A 16,801-nucleotide genomic window follows, 5' to 3' on the forward strand; every position below is an offset into this window, starting at 1 on the left:
CCTACTACCTAGAGCAGGAGTGGGGAATGTCTGGCCCACATGCTGCATATGGCCTGAAAAATTATCTGGTTTGGCCTTGTCAAGGCATTAGGGTTGAGTTAAATGTTTGAACAAATATAGCAGGCTGTTTTAAGTTGATAATTTTATATGGCCCACGAATGATGTTATAAATATCCAATTGGCCCTTCACAGAAAAAAGGTTCCCCACCCCAGACCCAGAGGATCAAGTCAAAATTATTCTACATGACTTACAAAATCCTCCATAATCTAGCTTGCTTTGCTTTGCTTTGCTCTACAACGGGAACAGGCAAACCTTTTCTGTAAAGGGCCATATATTAGATATTTTAGGCTTTGCAGGCCATAAGGTCTCTGTCACAACTACACAACTCTGCCCTCTGCTGTTGTAGCATGGAAACAAGCATAAACATGTGAACATGTGAGCATGGCTGTGTTTCAAAAGAACTTACTGGCATGGGCCTGATTTTGCCTACAGGCTATAGTTTTCAACTCTGAATTAGAACTAAACTTCGTTTTTAAATCTGTCAGATATCTTCTTAAAATTGGGTAAATGGCCCTAACTGGTTTGGCTCAGTGGATAGAGCGTCGGCCTGCGGACTGAAGGGTCCCAGGTTCGATTCTGGTCAAGGGCATGTGCCTGGGTTGCGGGTACATCCCCAGTGGGGGGTGTGCAGGAGGCAGCTGGTCGATGTTTCACTCTCTTCGATGTTTCTAACTCTCTGTCCCTCTCCCTTCCTCTCTGTAAAAAAATCAATAAAATATATTAAAAAAAAAAATTGGGTAAATGGAAACTGACCATTCTGTTTCTATGACAAAAAGGAGTCAGAATGTTCAGGATGAGCATTTTAATCACAAGGTATTAACACACAGATTACTATAAACTTCAGGTATGAAATCATGCTCCACAAAATTCAGAAATAACTGTTCTCAGTGAAACCAAAGAAAGTATTTTGGAAACTTCAACGCACTGGATGGAATTCTTCAAATTTTTCACCGTAAGTTTTCTTATCTATAAAAGGAAAGATCACAAAAGATTTATGTTTAAGTTATGTTTTAAATCATATTTCCTAAAGAATAAAATTAAAATGTAATATTCTTACAGATAGAAACCCCTAAAATTTCCTTCTTTTCTTGTCCTCAACCACGGTTTGGTGATCACTGAAACATTTTGCTATACTGAATGGATTTTGAAGACTCTGTGGTGACATCCAGATGGCTGCCTTGGAGGGGCAAGATGCCAGGGGGATCCTGGCTAAAGGGGTGAAGGAAGGAAGAACAGGGAGGGGCCCAGAGCTGAGGTGGTCAAGCACTCAATGCATGAGGCTCTTGGCACACCTGCCAGTAACCTGCTGCTCAGGGACAAAAGGAGCCCATGAGACTATACACGCTCCTGCTGACAGAGGGAGCTAGTGGAAATATGGAGGCAAAGAGCTAAAGGTCTGGAACTGAGGTCTGCTCTGCCATTGGTTCTCACTCTTAGGAAACAATACTCCCAAGGTTCCTTCCAGCTCTAACATATAACAGTTCTGAGTATTCCCCATGTGTCATACAACCACTAATCATGGCTTTGTACTAGTCTTTGAGCTCTTCATTGGCAGAAACAAAACAAAACAAAAAACTATACCTTTTTGATCCACCATTAATATTACATATGTGACTAAAGGTTATAGGAATGTTAAATAGATTAATAACATTTAGAATAAACAGGACCTTAGAGATCATCATTCAACCTAATAAAATTTCAATGCTTAATATTATACATATAGGAAAGTCTACTTAAAATCTATGTATTTACACATTTAAAATTTTGCTTTTCTTTTCCTTCCTTCACATATGTACACATCTGTATTGTGTGTATGTGTAAAATAAAAAGAAGGCAATTATATCATAATTATAGTTGAACAGAGATAAGCAGTTTGCTGAGGAAATTCCTGTCTGTAGTTGGGTGAAAACGTCATTGAGATGATGAAACTTGAGCAGAAATTTGTTAGATGGGAAGGGTGGAAATGGAACAAGAGGAGGATCAAGAAAAAATCACAGTGTGTACAAAGTGATATAGGGTAGGTTCAGGACCCAGCATTTCATGAGGCAGGGCTCTGTGTTGTTCAGGTCAGCTATTATTTATCAAACTAGTGGCCCGGTGCACGAAATTTGTGCAAGTGTGTGTGTGTGTGTGTGTGTGTGTGTGTGTGTTCCTCAGCCTGACCTGCACCCTCTCCAATCTAGGATCCCTCGGGGGATGTCTGACTGCCGGTTTAGGCCCGATCCCACAACCGGCAGTCAGACATCCCTCTCGCAATCCGGGACTGCTGGCTCCTAACCGCTTACCTGCCTGCCTGCCTGATCGCCCCTAACCACTCTGCCTGCCAGCCTGCTCGCCCCCAACTCCCCCCCTCCCGCCGGCCTTCTCACCCCCAACTGCCCCGCCCCCCGCCAGCCTGCTTGCCCCCAACTGCCCCCCCTGCTGGCCTGCTCACCCAAACTCCCCCCCCGAACCCCCTGCCGGCCTAATTGCCCTCAACTGCCCTCCCCTCCTGGCCTGATTGCCCCTAACCGCTTCTGCTGCAGCCCCGCCACCATTGGTTTGTCAGGAAGGACGTCCAGAAAGTCTCCTGGTCTAATTAGCATATTACCCTTTTATTAGTATAGATGCCTACTATGTGTTGGCTATGTCCTAGAGGCTGGGACATTCAAAGATGAAGCTGCAGTCTAATGAGTGACACAACTATGTATAAGTAATGTGGTGGATAAAAGGTATGGGCAAAATGTTTCTACCAGGCAATTAACCCGAGACATGATCTTCAGCAAGACCAAAAACAGAGGTGACTAAAAGCAAGTGCAATGATTTAAGCAAAAGATTATTAGGGCCTGAACCAGGGTAGTAGCAGTGGGAGAGAGAGAAGAGTTCAGAGCTGAGAAATAGGAAGCAGAACAGTAAGACTTGATGGGAAGTAAAAGAGAAAGACTTGAAGATGATTTGCAGGCTTCTGCTAGAATACACAGGTGGACAGTGGTGCCATCACTGAAGCAGGACACAGAACAGAAGGTCTGGGCAGGCAGAGGGGACATGAGGGTCTATTTGCTGTCTGAGGTACTTAAGCCAGAAACCTGACACATGAATTCAAGAGAATTCTGGTCTATAGACAACCATGTGGGAGTTAACAGAATAGAGAAGATACCTGAAGCTACAGACATGGAAAAGATTAACCAGGGGAAATGATGCAAAGTAAGAAAGGTTTTTTACAATTAACTTGAAGTACCTTTTTCAGGAAAATCCTCTGGATGTGATTTTATATATGAAAACATATCATGGTCCTTCACAGCATACATATAGTCTTGACGTTTTAAAAGATAATATCCAACAAAAAAAAAGGAAGTAACATATAGAAGCTGGCGATGCAAACCTGAAAATCAAATCCCAAAGAAAACAAAAATCAGTCAGTCAATATAATGTAAGATTATATTCTTACATTTCAGATATATAATTTGTTTTTCTTCTAAAAAAATTTTTTAAAGGACTTTCTATATGGCTATTCGGAACAAACAGCCTTGATCTTGAGATGTCTTCTTAAAGCAATTTGACAATTATAAAAGACATTAAGTCTACAACAATCACTACCAATAGAACCAAGATTTTTAAAAATAAGGTTTTATAAATTTCTTCATGGAAAAAGGTGTGTAAGTACCAAATCCCAAATGCTAGACTGAGAAAAGAAAAAAATATTTTCTTCTTTGATAAGTTAACTTTAGACCCAAACTAATCTATATTCCAGGATATGTTCAGGATATGATGCTCTGAGGGAAAGTCCTCCACAAATGGTCTAAAAGCAATTTTGTTGGTCTTCATATACTGATTCATATTTGCATAATTAGTGGTTACTACAACAGCAGGCTAACTACAAATATATCTCAATTCTCTTTTGTACCATCTAAATTTCCTATTTGTATGTATTATCTATTCAACAACTATTATTTAAAAAAAACATTAAATATTTAAAAAATCACTCTATTATAATGAGACTAGACAGGATCAAATTACATGCCCTAGAGAAAAATTTAGTTTGAAGGGGAGATCCAAGGGTATGAACTTTATATATGAAATGTTTTTTGCAAAAGGCTAACTGCAGGTTTGATTTTCTAGCTAAGCCCCAGATCTCTATCCCCAGCCCTCCACTTCTTATCTCACACACCTTCCTTTGGAGAACTCGTTTATTACTATACTTTTATCTACTATCCATGTGCTAGTGACCCACAAGTACATCCAACTCAGACATTCATATTGAAATACATCCAAGTATGTTTATTTGAATATTCCCAAATGAACTCATTTCCTTCCTACTCACGCATCTTTCTCCTAATTCCAAGAATAAGACCTTTTACCCATGAATCTAAGTCCTGGGTAATAAACACAGTAATCATCCTTTATTTCTACCCTCTTCCCCATATCCAGCCACTGAGTGCTGTTAATTCTACCTTGTAAATATTTCCTCACTTATCTCTCACTTGCACTAACTGGTCTCCCCTTCATCTAATTTTTCACTCCATAATGATCCCAGCTTTTATCCTGTCACTAGAGGAATTTTTACTGAACTATATATAAACCTAGCTTGTTGGTCCCTTCTCCTTCAATTATGGTCAACAGGAGTCCAAATTCTTGCATATGACCTCGAAGCCCTTCATGAGCCAACTCTCACCTTCATCTTCTGGCACTCCCTGAGAGGCAGCGTGCTCCAGCAGCACTGAGCTGCTTTTTGCTTTTAAAAATATATATATTTTTATTGATTTCATAGAGGAGAGGAGAGGAGAGGGAGAGGGAGAGATAAAAATATCGATGAGCCCTGACTGGTTTGGCTCAGTGGATAGAGCGTCGGCCTGCGGACTGAAGGGTCCCAGGTTCAATTCCAGTCAAGGGCATGTACCATGGTTGCGGGCACATCCTCAGTAGGGGGTGTGCAGGAGGCAGCTGATCCATGTTTCTCATCGATGTTTCTAACTCTCTATCCCTCTCCCTTCCTCTCTGTAAAAAATCAATAAAATATATTAAAAAAAATATCGATGAAAGAGAATCATTGATTGGCTGCCTCCAGCATGCCCTCTATTGGGGGTTGAGCCCACAACCTGGGCATATGCCCTTGACCGGAATCGAACCCGGGACCCTTGAGTCCGCAGGCCAATGCTCTATCCACTGAGCCAAACCAGGTAGGACTGAACTGCTTTTAACTCCTCACAAAAACTAGGCTTCTTCATGCTTCTACATACCACACACTGATTATTTCTCTGCCCAGAAACCCTCTGATCCTTCAAGGCTCAACTCAGACATCACTTCAGCTAAGAAGTCTTCCCAGAACTTTCCTGAATTTAAAAGGGTGAGCTCACCTCTATTAATATGTAAATTGCTATAGTAATTATTTCTTTCTCTACTACCAGGCAACACCAATGTTTCATTCATTTTTGTATACCAGCACATAGATAGCAGTTAATATTTAATTAAGTGAATGAATGACCTTGGGCCAGGAAATTTACTAACTCTAAAACAAAGATAATACCTATCCTATCTTTCTCACAGCAGTAGTATATAAACAAAAAAAAATGCATATAAAATATTTTTGAAAAATGTGTAAAACAACAAAAATGTAAAATATTACTATGCCCTGGGACTGGATAGGGCCCAGGCTCTTTTGCGTTCTCCCTTGCCCCAAACAGCCACTGTTCTCCCAAATTGGGCCACTTGCAGCACAGCAAACCAAAGGGTGCTCCCATGTGCCACTGGACTACAAAGACTGACTTTCTGTGCTTACCCATAGCTCTCACAGCAAGACTTCATAAATATGTTAGATGTTGTCAGTGTCCCAGCCCTAAAGGCAGGCTTAGCCTCTTCCCAAGTCCCCATTTCCCTAACCCAGTGGTTCTCAACCTTCTGGCCCTTTAAATACAGTTCCTCATGTTGTGACCCAACCATAAAATTATTTTCGTTGCTATTTCATAACTGTAATGTTGCTACTGTTATGAATCGTAATGTAAATATCTGATATGCAGGTTGGTCTTAGGCGACCCCTGTGAAAGGGTCGTTCGACCGCCAAAGGGGTCGCGACCCACAGGTTGAGAACCGCTGCCCTAACCTTTCTTCTCTCTCCGTGGTGTCTCCCTCTTACCACATAAACCACCGCTCCACAATCATTTCCCCCTTTCCTTTACTCAGTTAATCTAAGCTTGGAGCCATGGTGCTCTTTGCAGAACACTGTAAATTACTGATAAACTAGAAATCAATAAATATTTAATTTTGTGGACTACACATAGATACCAACTAACTGTAAATTTAGGGCAGGTAAGTGGTAGCCAGTAACGAGGTTTTAAAAACAAATGATAGGAGAAAAGTTTAAGAAAAAATTCTATTTAATGTTTTCTGTTAACTTGAATAAGATCTGCACAATTTGATTTCATTGATCGAATATTCCAATACTACCCACAGAATGCCAGGTCCTCTCCAGGGCTACACTTTGAAAATCCTTTCCCACTCCTCCAGCTCTGTCACACCTGTTCCCTATGTGCATAAACTTGTACCACAATTTGTCTTTTTAATGGATATGCTCATCTGGTTTGTAAATATTTGGAGGGTTGAGACCATGTTTTATATTTCCTTGCAATCTACACAGACTTATTCATCCAATAAATACTTATTGAGCAGTACTATATGCCAGACATTAATCTAGACACATTATGAATTCAATAAATGCTGCTAATTATACCATTTCAATAAAGTCAAGACCTAAATTTTCCAAAGCAACCTAGGGAAACCCAGGGAACTCAGAACTCTGACCCCTAGCTCTGGGCTAAGTGCTTTATATACATCATCTCATCTAGTTCTCACAGCCACACAAAGAGGTAGACATTCGCCTATTTCATAGATGAGGAAACTAAAGCTCATAGCGATAAGCTGCTTCCCTAGAATCAAAGAATCAAATGGCTGGTAAAGTGGAGGTGGTGTCAAACCCAAATCGTAACCACTAAGCTCTTCTGTCTTCCAGAAAAGACACAAAACCTAGCTTGATAAGGCGAGATTAAGTGGTATATACTTCACATTTCAGCCAATCTGTACTTGCTCTGGAACAGTTCCCCTCTGATCTGTACCTCCTATATGCTCCACAGGCACTCCCTGATCATCCACTTTCATCAAAACAGGTAACGGTCTCACCTAGACCCATTTGTCCGCCAGACTAAAAGCTCCTCAGGGTCGGGGATGGTATTCCTCACCCCACATATCCTGAATGTCAGCGGTGGCCAACCGGTGGTCCGCAGACCATGGTGGTCCGCGAGATCCGAAAGGTTGGCGACCGCTGCTGCATGTAACACTGCCTGGCAAAGAGAAAGAGCTCTGTAAATGTTAAACAAACTGTAAACTGTCTGCCTAACAACTGCTAAGGACAGGGAACTCTGTCCAGCACCTTTTGTGGGCCAGGCATGTTACCTACCTCACTTAATTGTCACAGCAAATATGCAAAGACCAATTACTCCCGTTTTATAGATGAGGAAACTGGCTCTGGACTGCCAAAGTAACTTGCCCAAGGTGACCCAGCTGGGAAGCAGTGGAGGAAGGCCATTTAGTTCCAAAGTGGCGCTCTTTCTCTTACATGAAGAGTAACACTTGGTACATGAGGAGTGGTAAAGAGAAGGGAGAAAACCCCATTCCTCCATAGGCAGAAATGGCCAAAGATCACTCCTTTCTGTAGAGTAGGGTCATGTCCAAGGGAGAAGGGACCCCAATACGATTTGAGCAATGGAAATGCTGAGGTTTGGTGGGCTGGAAGGTGACCTCCAGGCATGACATACAGCTGGCAGAAGGCAAAAGAGGCCCCAGAGAGGTGATTCCTGGTTGCTGGAATCACTGCAGGATTAGCTTTCTTCCTAACGGGGCTCCTTGGCTCCACTCAGCATTGCTTCACATTGTTGACAGAATTGACACAGGTCTGATCATTGCATCTCTGCCCGCCTCTCCCAACAACCCAAGCCATCAAAAGCTAAAAAGGTTCCCGCCTGCCTGCCTAGGGAATGGCCACGGGGTACCCACTAGCCTTACTGCCCTCGCCTGCACACTCACTCACTCATCAAACCACCTGCCGACCACAGGCCCTCGCCTTCCTTTATTCCTACCAGCCCCATAGGTCTGGGAGGCTAAGTCATCGCTAAGTTCAAAACCTCCCAGTTTCCCTGCGCTTTTCCCGTGCAGATCCACAGCCCTCGGCACACCTACTGTGTCGGCTGTTAATGGCTCTGACAGGGCGCCGCTGATACACTCGGACAGTGGTTCGCAACCTTGGCTGAACATTGGAGTCACCTGGGAATCTTCCTAAAATCCTGATTTCTGGGTCTCATCCTCGGGAAATTCTGTTTCTTTGTTATGGGGTGGGGCCACAACATTAGTAACAAAGAAACAGAATTACGGAGGATGAGGCCCCAAAATCGGGATTTTAAAAAGATTCCCACTGCCCTGACCGGTTTGGCTCAGTGGATAGAGCGTCGGCCTGCGGACTGAAGGGTCCCAGGTTCGATTCCAGCCAAGGGCATGTACCTTAGTTGCGGGCACATCCCCAGTAGGAGATGTGCAGGAGGCAGCTGATCGATGTTTCTCTCATCCATGTTTCTAACTCCCTATCCCTCTCCCTTCCTCTCTGTAAAAAATCAATAAAATATATTAAAAAAAAAAGATTCCCAGGTGATTCTAATGTGCAGCCAAGGTTGAGAACCACTGCACTGGGAGCAAACACAGCCCGGCGGCCTGGAGCCTCCTGCTCAGAGCGGGGCCTCTACACGAGCAGCATCCGCGGGGTCCGGGAGTTCACCATCGGGCCTCCTCCCAGGCCGAAGGAGCCAGAATGCACATTTTAACCAGAGCCTAGGTTAGCAGTAGCGCGCTGCCGTGTGAGAGCACGATTTTCAAATACAGACTCTGAGGTCCAGAAACAGGCTCTGCTACCGATTGGCCGTATGACCTTGGGCAAGCTGCTTGACCCCCGCGGAGGCTGCTTTCTCGCTGCGGATAATGTCTCCCCGTGAGGTGCTTTGAGGATCAAACGCCATAATGTACCTAAGTGTCCGTAGTCCATGCAGCCTGGAGTGAAGGCTCATTTTGCACACACCACAGCGCGACACGAGAGGGGCGCGGGCAGTCCACCGCCCGGCCCTTCGCAGCCTCACTGTGGGGTCGTGACTTTCACTGCACCCGGTTTCCGAGAGCCACACGCCCCCCTGGCCCTGCCCAATTCCGAAGCGCTCACGGGCGCGGAGGCCCTGGGAAGGCGAGGCAGGGCCTGCGAGGCGGCGAGGCAGGGCCTGCGAGGCGGCAAGGCCCGCACAAGGCTCGGCAGCCTACGGCGGGGCCGGCCCGCAGCCCGGCGACCCTCTCCCCTCCCACCGGATCCCGCCGCGCAGCCCTCACCGGCCGTCAACACGGGCCTCTGCCGGATCGCGTTATCAAGGAGGCCCGAGACGTAGCCCAAGAAGCCGAAGTAGGCGAGCCGCGGGTCGGTCAGCTTGGGCGGGGGCAGGCTCCGGGCCTCATCCGGCAGGAACTCTAAGGGCCTGCGGCCCGGCCGTCCGGTCATCATATTGAGGCCGCTCTTACTTGAGGCCTGGCCTCAGACCGCCCACTGGGAAGAAAATCACCACGACCACCGGCGGGTCCCGCGTCCTAAACTTTCTCCTCCCGGCACCGGGCTGAAGGGCACTGCGCAGGGCCGTGCAGCGCGCAAACGCTTCCCCAGACGCACTGCTGCACGAGCTTGCGCGGGAGGTTCCGGGGCACTAAGTGACCCACGCGGCTAGCCTGTCCGCGGGCGCTCATTTCAGCCGGCAGGGTAGGTACCAGGAGTCGAGGGGGTACACAAAAGGAGCCCAGTTGGGAGACTAGGAGGTACTGCTCTTTTTCGCCCAACCTTCCCCACCCGGAATTGTCTCTTCCTCGCCCGCCCCTGAATGTCCCTTCTGCAAGAATTTATCTTTGCATCCAACATCTACAAGTGCACTTGATGGATAGTTTCAAAAAACGTAATTAATTGAATTCCCATAAAAGCTGTTTTCATTTCCTGGGTTTCCAGTCCTCCATTCGTACCGGCACACCCTGCAAAGCCTAAAATTAAGGTCCAACCATCAACAAAGTATTCAGAGGACCCAGGACTGGATCCTTTAGCTAAACTCTTGAAATTCAGCCTGGGCGGCAGCACCTTAAAAATTTTCACCTTGCCTAACTAGTTTGGCTCAGTGGATAGAGCGTCGGCCTGCGGACTGAAGGGTCCCGGGTTCGATTCCAATCAAGGGCATGTACCTTGGTTGCCGGCGCATCCCCAGTGGGGGGTGGGCAGGAGGCAGCTGATTGATGTTTCTAACTCTATTCCTCTCCCTCTCTGTAAAAAAATCAATAAAATACATTAAAAAAATATTTTTTTCACCTCTGGGTCTTCAGGTCCTTGTACGTGACTGAGGGAAGAGGTGTCTTCTAACGGTTTGAGGAAAGAAAGAAGGACGCTATAACATTCTGCTGTAATTGTTCAGTCTCTGCTCACCTGCTTCCAATACTGGGGAGTGTCTATCCCGGAACAGTTTTTTCTTCAGCAAACCCTTCCTGATATTGAGCAAAGATATTTTCTTTTTGTGTTCATTCATTAGTGGGATCAATACTAATTAAACCAGAAGTTAATACAAAGGTATATGTATCAACCAAAGTGGAATAATTATCAGTTAAGAGTCATTAAATAAAGGACAGATCTTTTAGGCCTATAGAAAGGACTCCCAGATCCGCTAGATTTCAAGTTGGGATTCTCCCAAGGAACACATATTGCAACACTTTCCTGGAAGGCAGCAAATGCTTCGAAGATTCATACTCTCTGACCCAGTAATTACATATCTGGGAATCTGTCCTATGGAAATAGTATGTCATTTTGCACAAAATTTCTTTTTTTAACCACAGTGTTTCTCTGAAAATATCAGAAGAATGAAAACAAACAAAATCTTCCATAGTAGGATTATGTAAATTTTGAATATTAGATGAATCATTAGGCAAACACTTAAATATTTAAATGATGCTTACACATCCTTCTCTTCTTCATCCATCTATGACCAATAAATATTGAAAGAATTCTCAGAACTTCTCTAATCATCATGGAAATTCACATTAAAATATTTTTAAATGTATTAGTAACCTTGTATTGCCAGAACAATCTTGAAAAAGAACAAAATTGGAGACCTCACAATTCCTGATTTCAAAACATACTACAAAACAACAGTAATAAAGACTGTGTGGTAATGACATGTAGATAGATATATAGACCAGTGGAACAAAATAGAGAGCCCAGAAATAAAACCATCTCGGAAGAAACATCTCAAATTAAGTATATCCAAAAATAAAATTCTTCTTCACATTGAGAAAGTTAAGAAATATTTTCAGACCCTGGCTGGCTAGCTCAGTTGGTTAGAGCATTATCCTGATTCACCAAAGTTGTGTGTTTGATCCCTGGTCAGGGCACATACAAGAATCACCCAATAAATGCACAAATAAGTTGAACAGTAAATCAATGTTTCTCTCCCTTCCTTTTTCTCTAAAAAAAAAAAAAAAAAAAAAAAATCAATAAAAAATATTTTCAAATATAAGGAATAATATAAAAAATAGCTACATTTCTGTCACTATAACATTTTGTTGTATTTGCTTCAGGTCTTTATTTAAATTATTTTTATTGTTGACAGTATTACAAATGTCTCCCTTTTTCTCCCTTTTTGCCCCTCTCTACCTAATTCCCACCCCACCCTAGGCCTTCCCCATGCTATTTGTCTGTGTCCATGGGTTATGCATATATGCATATTGCTTCAGGTATTTATTGCCTGATGTATATATGTAAAATACACATATACACAACATTTGTATATATTCTCCTTTAAAGTTTTTAAAAAATATATTTTTACTGCCCTAGCCAGTTTTGCTCAGTGGATAGAGCAGCCGTGGGCAAACTACGGCCCGCGGGCCGGATTCGGCCCGTTTGAAATGAATAAAACTATTGAAAAAAAAAGACTGTACCCTTTTATGTAATGATGTTTACTTTGAATTTATATTAGTTCACACAAACACTCCATCCACGCTTTTGTTCCGGCCCTCTGGTCCAGTTTAAGAACCCATTGTGGCCCTCGAGTAAAAAAGTTTGCCCACCCCTGGGATAGAGTGTCATCCTGCAGACTGAAGGGTCCCGGGTTCGATTCTGGTCAAGGGCACATGCCCAGGTTGTGGGTTCAATCCCCAGTAGGGGGTGTGCAGAAGGCAGATCAATAATTCTTTTTCATCATTGATGTTTCTCTCTCTCCCTTCCTTTCTGAAATCAAAAGAGAGAGAGAGAGAGAGAGAGAGAGAGAGAGAGAGAGAGAGAGAAGAGAGAGAGAGAGAGAAAAGAGAGAGAAACATCAATGATGTGAGAGCATCATTGATCTGCTGCCTCCTGTAAGCCCCCTACTGGGAATCGAGCCCACAGCTCAGGCATGTGCCTTGACTGGGAATGGAACCATGACCTCTTGGTTCATAGGTCGATGCTCAACCACTAAGCCATGCTGGCAGGGCTATATTCTCCTTTAAAAATATGAAAATAAAATAGTACAGTGCTAAAACTCCTTTTGATCTCAGTCTTCATTCTCATTCTCTTTCCTTCCTTCCAAGAGGCAACCTTGGTCCTAATTCCATATATTATTAGTGTCATTTTAATATTCACATTCATAGATGAATTCATAGACAACATAAAACATGATGTGTGTGTGTGTGTGGTTTTAAAACTGTACACATTCTCTACAGATTATCTCCTTGTTTAGTATTGGAACTGCTGAATTTCAGAATATATGAATTTTTAATTTTACTATATAATATCAAGTTCCTCCATAAAGAAACTGATCCAATTTCCATTTATATCTACAATTTATGTGAACACAGCAATATTTTCTGTTATCAGACTTTAGTTTTTGTCTATGGTAAAAAATGGGATCTCAATGTTGTTTTAATTTGCATTTCCCTATTATCTAGTGAAAATTATATCTTTTTTTAAAATAAATATTTTTTATTGATTAGAGAAAGAGGGAGAGGGATAGAGAGATGGCAACATCCAGCCCACAACCCGGGCATATGCCCTGACTGGGAATCAAACCAGAGATCTCCTGGTTCATGGGTCGATGCTCAACCACTGAGCCACACTGGCCAGGCAATAGTATCTCTTTCTACAGTTATTTGCCATTTGGGTTTCTTTCTGTTTGCCTAGTTATATACTTTGCTTATTTTCTTTAGGGTTGTCTTTTTTCTAAATGATTTGTAGGAATTTTTAATGTGAAGTAATATAAATCCTTTGTCTGTTATATATGTTACAAAATACTCCCCCCCCCCCCAATCTATTGTTTGTCTTTTAACTTTATTTATAAGGTCTTCTATTATACAGGTTAAAGTTCTGATGTAGTAATATTTATCTCTAATATTTTTCTTTATGGTTTGTTTTGTGTCTTTAAAAAAATCTTTCCAAAGCAAGGTCCTAAATTTTTTTTAAAGAATTTTAGTTTCCAAAACAAAGCTCTTGATATTACTTTTATGCATTTCCCCACCTCAGTAAATGGTGCCACCATCCATTCAGATGCAACACCTGAAATAAAGGGATCATCTATGATTCTTTGCTTACCCTCAAGCCCTATATCTAATCCAACTACTGTCAATTCCAATTCCAAATCCATCTGCTTCTCCATCACACTGCCACCACCCTTCTTCCATATTCCATAACCTTGCTCCTAGGTAATTCTCTGCAGAGTAACTTTTTGAAAATATATTTCAACCTCCAAGTAAATAAGAAATGTAATAGAAAAAGTGATAAAGAGCATAAACAGTTTTCAGAAGAAAAAGTACAAATGGCTCTTAAACATAGGAAAAGACTCTAATATCTCTCATAAGAGAAATGCAAATGAAAATTACCTTGAGATATCATTGGCAAAGATCTAAAATACTAACGACACACTCACTAGGTAGGCAAGTTTGAGGGGAAACAGGTATCATTCCTTGCCTGGGGAACATAAACTGGTGCAACTTCTATGACGAATTTGACAACATCTACCAGAATTATAAATGCACATAGCCTTCACAGAGTAGTTTCCAGGTGGAAGTCATTATCAAGGAATCTATACCAGTGCTGGTCTGGGAAGACTGCTCATCTCCTCTGCCCCTGCAGTTAGTTCTCTTCTGGTTCTGGCTCTATGCCTTTCCCTGGGGAAAGATACAGTGGCCAAGAATACCAAGTTCCTCCCACTTTTCTTTTATCTTGTGAGATTTTGGTACACTGCATATAAATTAAGCAGCAGATAAAAAAATGACTTGTTTATAGGTCTTGTTTGTTTAAAGTTTGATAGTAACTTTGGCTTGTTCTTCTTGATTTTGCTTCATTCTAGGTTTTCAAAATATTTGGAAACTATACTATTTAGTAATTGCTGAAACCTAGCAATTTGTTGTTGAAAATTGTTCACATCTCTGCGATGTTTAAATATACAAATACAAAGTATATTGCTTGCGAGAGTCCTAGGCTGTAGGCAGAAGTCCGAGTTCTAGTCTGCGCTGGCACCAACAAGCTATGTCTGTCTCAGGAGTCACTGCACTCTTGGCAATATAAGGGGTTGAATTGCTTTAAAGACTATATTAGGACTTTGAATTCTTAAGCCAAACAAAAACTCACATGAAGCTTAATGTATGAAATAGATCAAAGCATATTTGCTTTGGTAGAAGATGGGACAGGGCCCAGAGTCTCTGAGGCAACTCTCAAGAACCTTAAGGGCTCTGTAGAACATTCTGGAAGTCTCTGCACCAGGTGAGCTCTTCCAGTTCTGACATCACATCACATGACATCACATTCACAGTAACAAGCTTCAAAGTATAATTAAATTTGGCCTTGTTGAGATGTATTCAAATTCATCTAATTTTCTTTTTGGCTTGCTTACCAATTGGCAAAGATGTGAGGAACTACACTGGGCCCCTTGGGTTAATGCTGATACTATAAACATTCAGATTTAAATCATGGCCTGTGTGATGTGTTTTCATTTATTCAACTGTGCCCCAAACTGGAGCTATCAAAGCAACTGTGGTCTCTGCTCTCAAATTGTTAGTCTCCTGGGGAAAACAGATAAACAACAATTTCAGCCATTAATAGTAGTAGACCCCTGGAAGCACATGGTGGGGGTACTCAATTCTGGTGGAGGGGTGAGAGAAGGTAGAGGGAGAGGACTCATAAAAATATGAAGATATTGTCCCGGCCCTGGTTGATCTGACTCATTTGGTTGGAGCTTTGTCCCGTGTACCAAACGGTTTGGGGTTCAGTTCCCATTCAGAGCACATGCCTAGGTTGTGGGTTCAACCCCCCAGTTGAGGCTCATATGAGAAGGCAACCGATCAATGTTCTCTCTCACATTGCTGCTTCTGTCCCCCTCTCTGAAATCAATAAGCTTAAAACAAACAAAAAAAGATATTTATTAAACACTTAATATGTACCAGGCAGAGTTCTAAATTTTTTTGTGATCATTTTAAAGATGAGGACATTGCGGCAAAAGATGGCTAAATAACTTGGCTACAGATTTTTTTTTTAACCCTCACCCAAGGATATTTTCCCACTGATTTTTATTTTTTAAAATATATTTTTATTGATTTCAGAGAGAGAGAGATAGAAACATCAATGATGAGAATCACTGATTGGCTACCTCCTGCACGCCCCCTATTGGGGATTGAGCCTGCAACCCAGGCATGTGCCCTTGACAGGAATTGAACCTGGGACCCTTCAGTCCACAGGCCAACACTCTACCCACTGAGCCAAACCAGCTAGGGCTCCCATTTATTTTTAGAGTGGAAGAGAGAGGGAAAGACAGAGAAACATCGATGTGAGAGAAACACATTGATTGGTTGCCTCTGACTTGCGGCCAGGCCTGGGTGAGGGAGGAGCCTGTAACGGAGGTAAGTGCCCCTGATGGGAATCAAATCCAGATGCTCTATCCTCTGAGCCAAACCAGCTAGGGCATGGCTACAGATTTTTAAAAATCATGGAGGCAGAATTTAAAATCAGGCTGTTTGACTCCAGGGCCCCAATTCTTAATCACTACACTGTACTACCTTTATATTCATAGATATGGTAGCAATTAAGTTGAATCTTGAGGTATGAACAATCAGATGACAGAGTAGAAAAATCAGCAAAGAGGAAAGAGTAAGGGGCATGAATGAAAGAAAACAAATGTACAAAACAGCATGGCACGCTGGGAACTCTGAGTTGTTAGGTCAGCTGGGGCACAGGGTGCAAAGGGCACTGTGGTGAGAAACACAGGCCTGAGGGGTGCCTCCCACACACCCGTGGCAAAATCCCCATCTTTGTCTCTGCAAGGAGACTCAAAAGCAGCCTGGGAAAACAGAGTGAATTAAAGAGATGGATAGCTGGATTAGCATCCCAGGATGCCAATGACCTTGGAGTCTCTCTGATCCTCTAAAAGGGGATAATGGACAAATAAAAATATGTCCAAGTTCCTATTGTCAGCCAGATAAATGTTGGCTGAATTTGAATGTGAAGCAGATATGAGGCAAACTGGGGCCCTGGATAAAAACTGTGTATGAAATATGCTGAAGGAAGGGTGAGGACAAGTACAGGCTGTTAAACCACTTAAGTTTGCTCAGTTGAGGAAAGTCTGAGAAATGGCAACTTGATCAAAATTATAGTGCTTGCTGTTAGAATAAATGAATCGTACAGGATATCCTTAACTC

The 16,801-nt window shown here is 42.7% G+C and overlaps 1 protein-coding gene across 1 annotated transcript; it reads right to left on the minus strand.

The window, feature by feature from the left end:
- Window positions 1-848: 848 nt before the first annotated feature.
- On the minus strand, window positions 849-9,750 carry LOC308525292 (NADH dehydrogenase [ubiquinone] 1 subunit C2). The gene is made up of 3 exons (XM_081100100.1): window positions 9,452-9,750; window positions 3,279-3,422; window positions 849-1,027 (listed from the first exon to the last, which is right to left on the minus strand). Exons 1-3 carry the CDS (start codon window positions 9,618-9,620, stop codon window positions 978-980), a joined length of 363 nt encoding a protein of 120 aa, XP_080956226.1. The 5' UTR covers window positions 9,621-9,750; the 3' UTR covers window positions 849-977.
- Between the last annotated feature and the right edge of the window lie 7,051 nt (window positions 9,751-16,801).

This window comes from Myotis nattereri (assembly GCF_964212035.1).
Source record: "Myotis nattereri genome assembly, chromosome: 9".
NCBI lineage: Eukaryota > Metazoa > Chordata > Mammalia > Chiroptera > Vespertilionidae > Myotis > Myotis nattereri.

Bases quoted from the DNA above. Each gene is read 5' to 3' on its own strand.
- LOC308525292 (XM_081100100.1), bottom strand. From the start codon at position 9,620: ATGATGACCGGACGGCCGGGCCGCAGGCCCTTAGAGTTCCTGCCGGAT. The intron at 3,423-9,451 runs GTGAGGGCTGCG...TTTGATTTTCAG, and splicing joins GAGGCCCGTGTTGACGGCCG to GTTTGCATCGCCAGCTTCTA. The intron at 1,028-3,278 runs GTACTTCAAGTT...TTCCTTTTATAG, and splicing joins AGAGGATTTTCCTGAAAAAG to ATAAGAAAACTTACGGTGAA.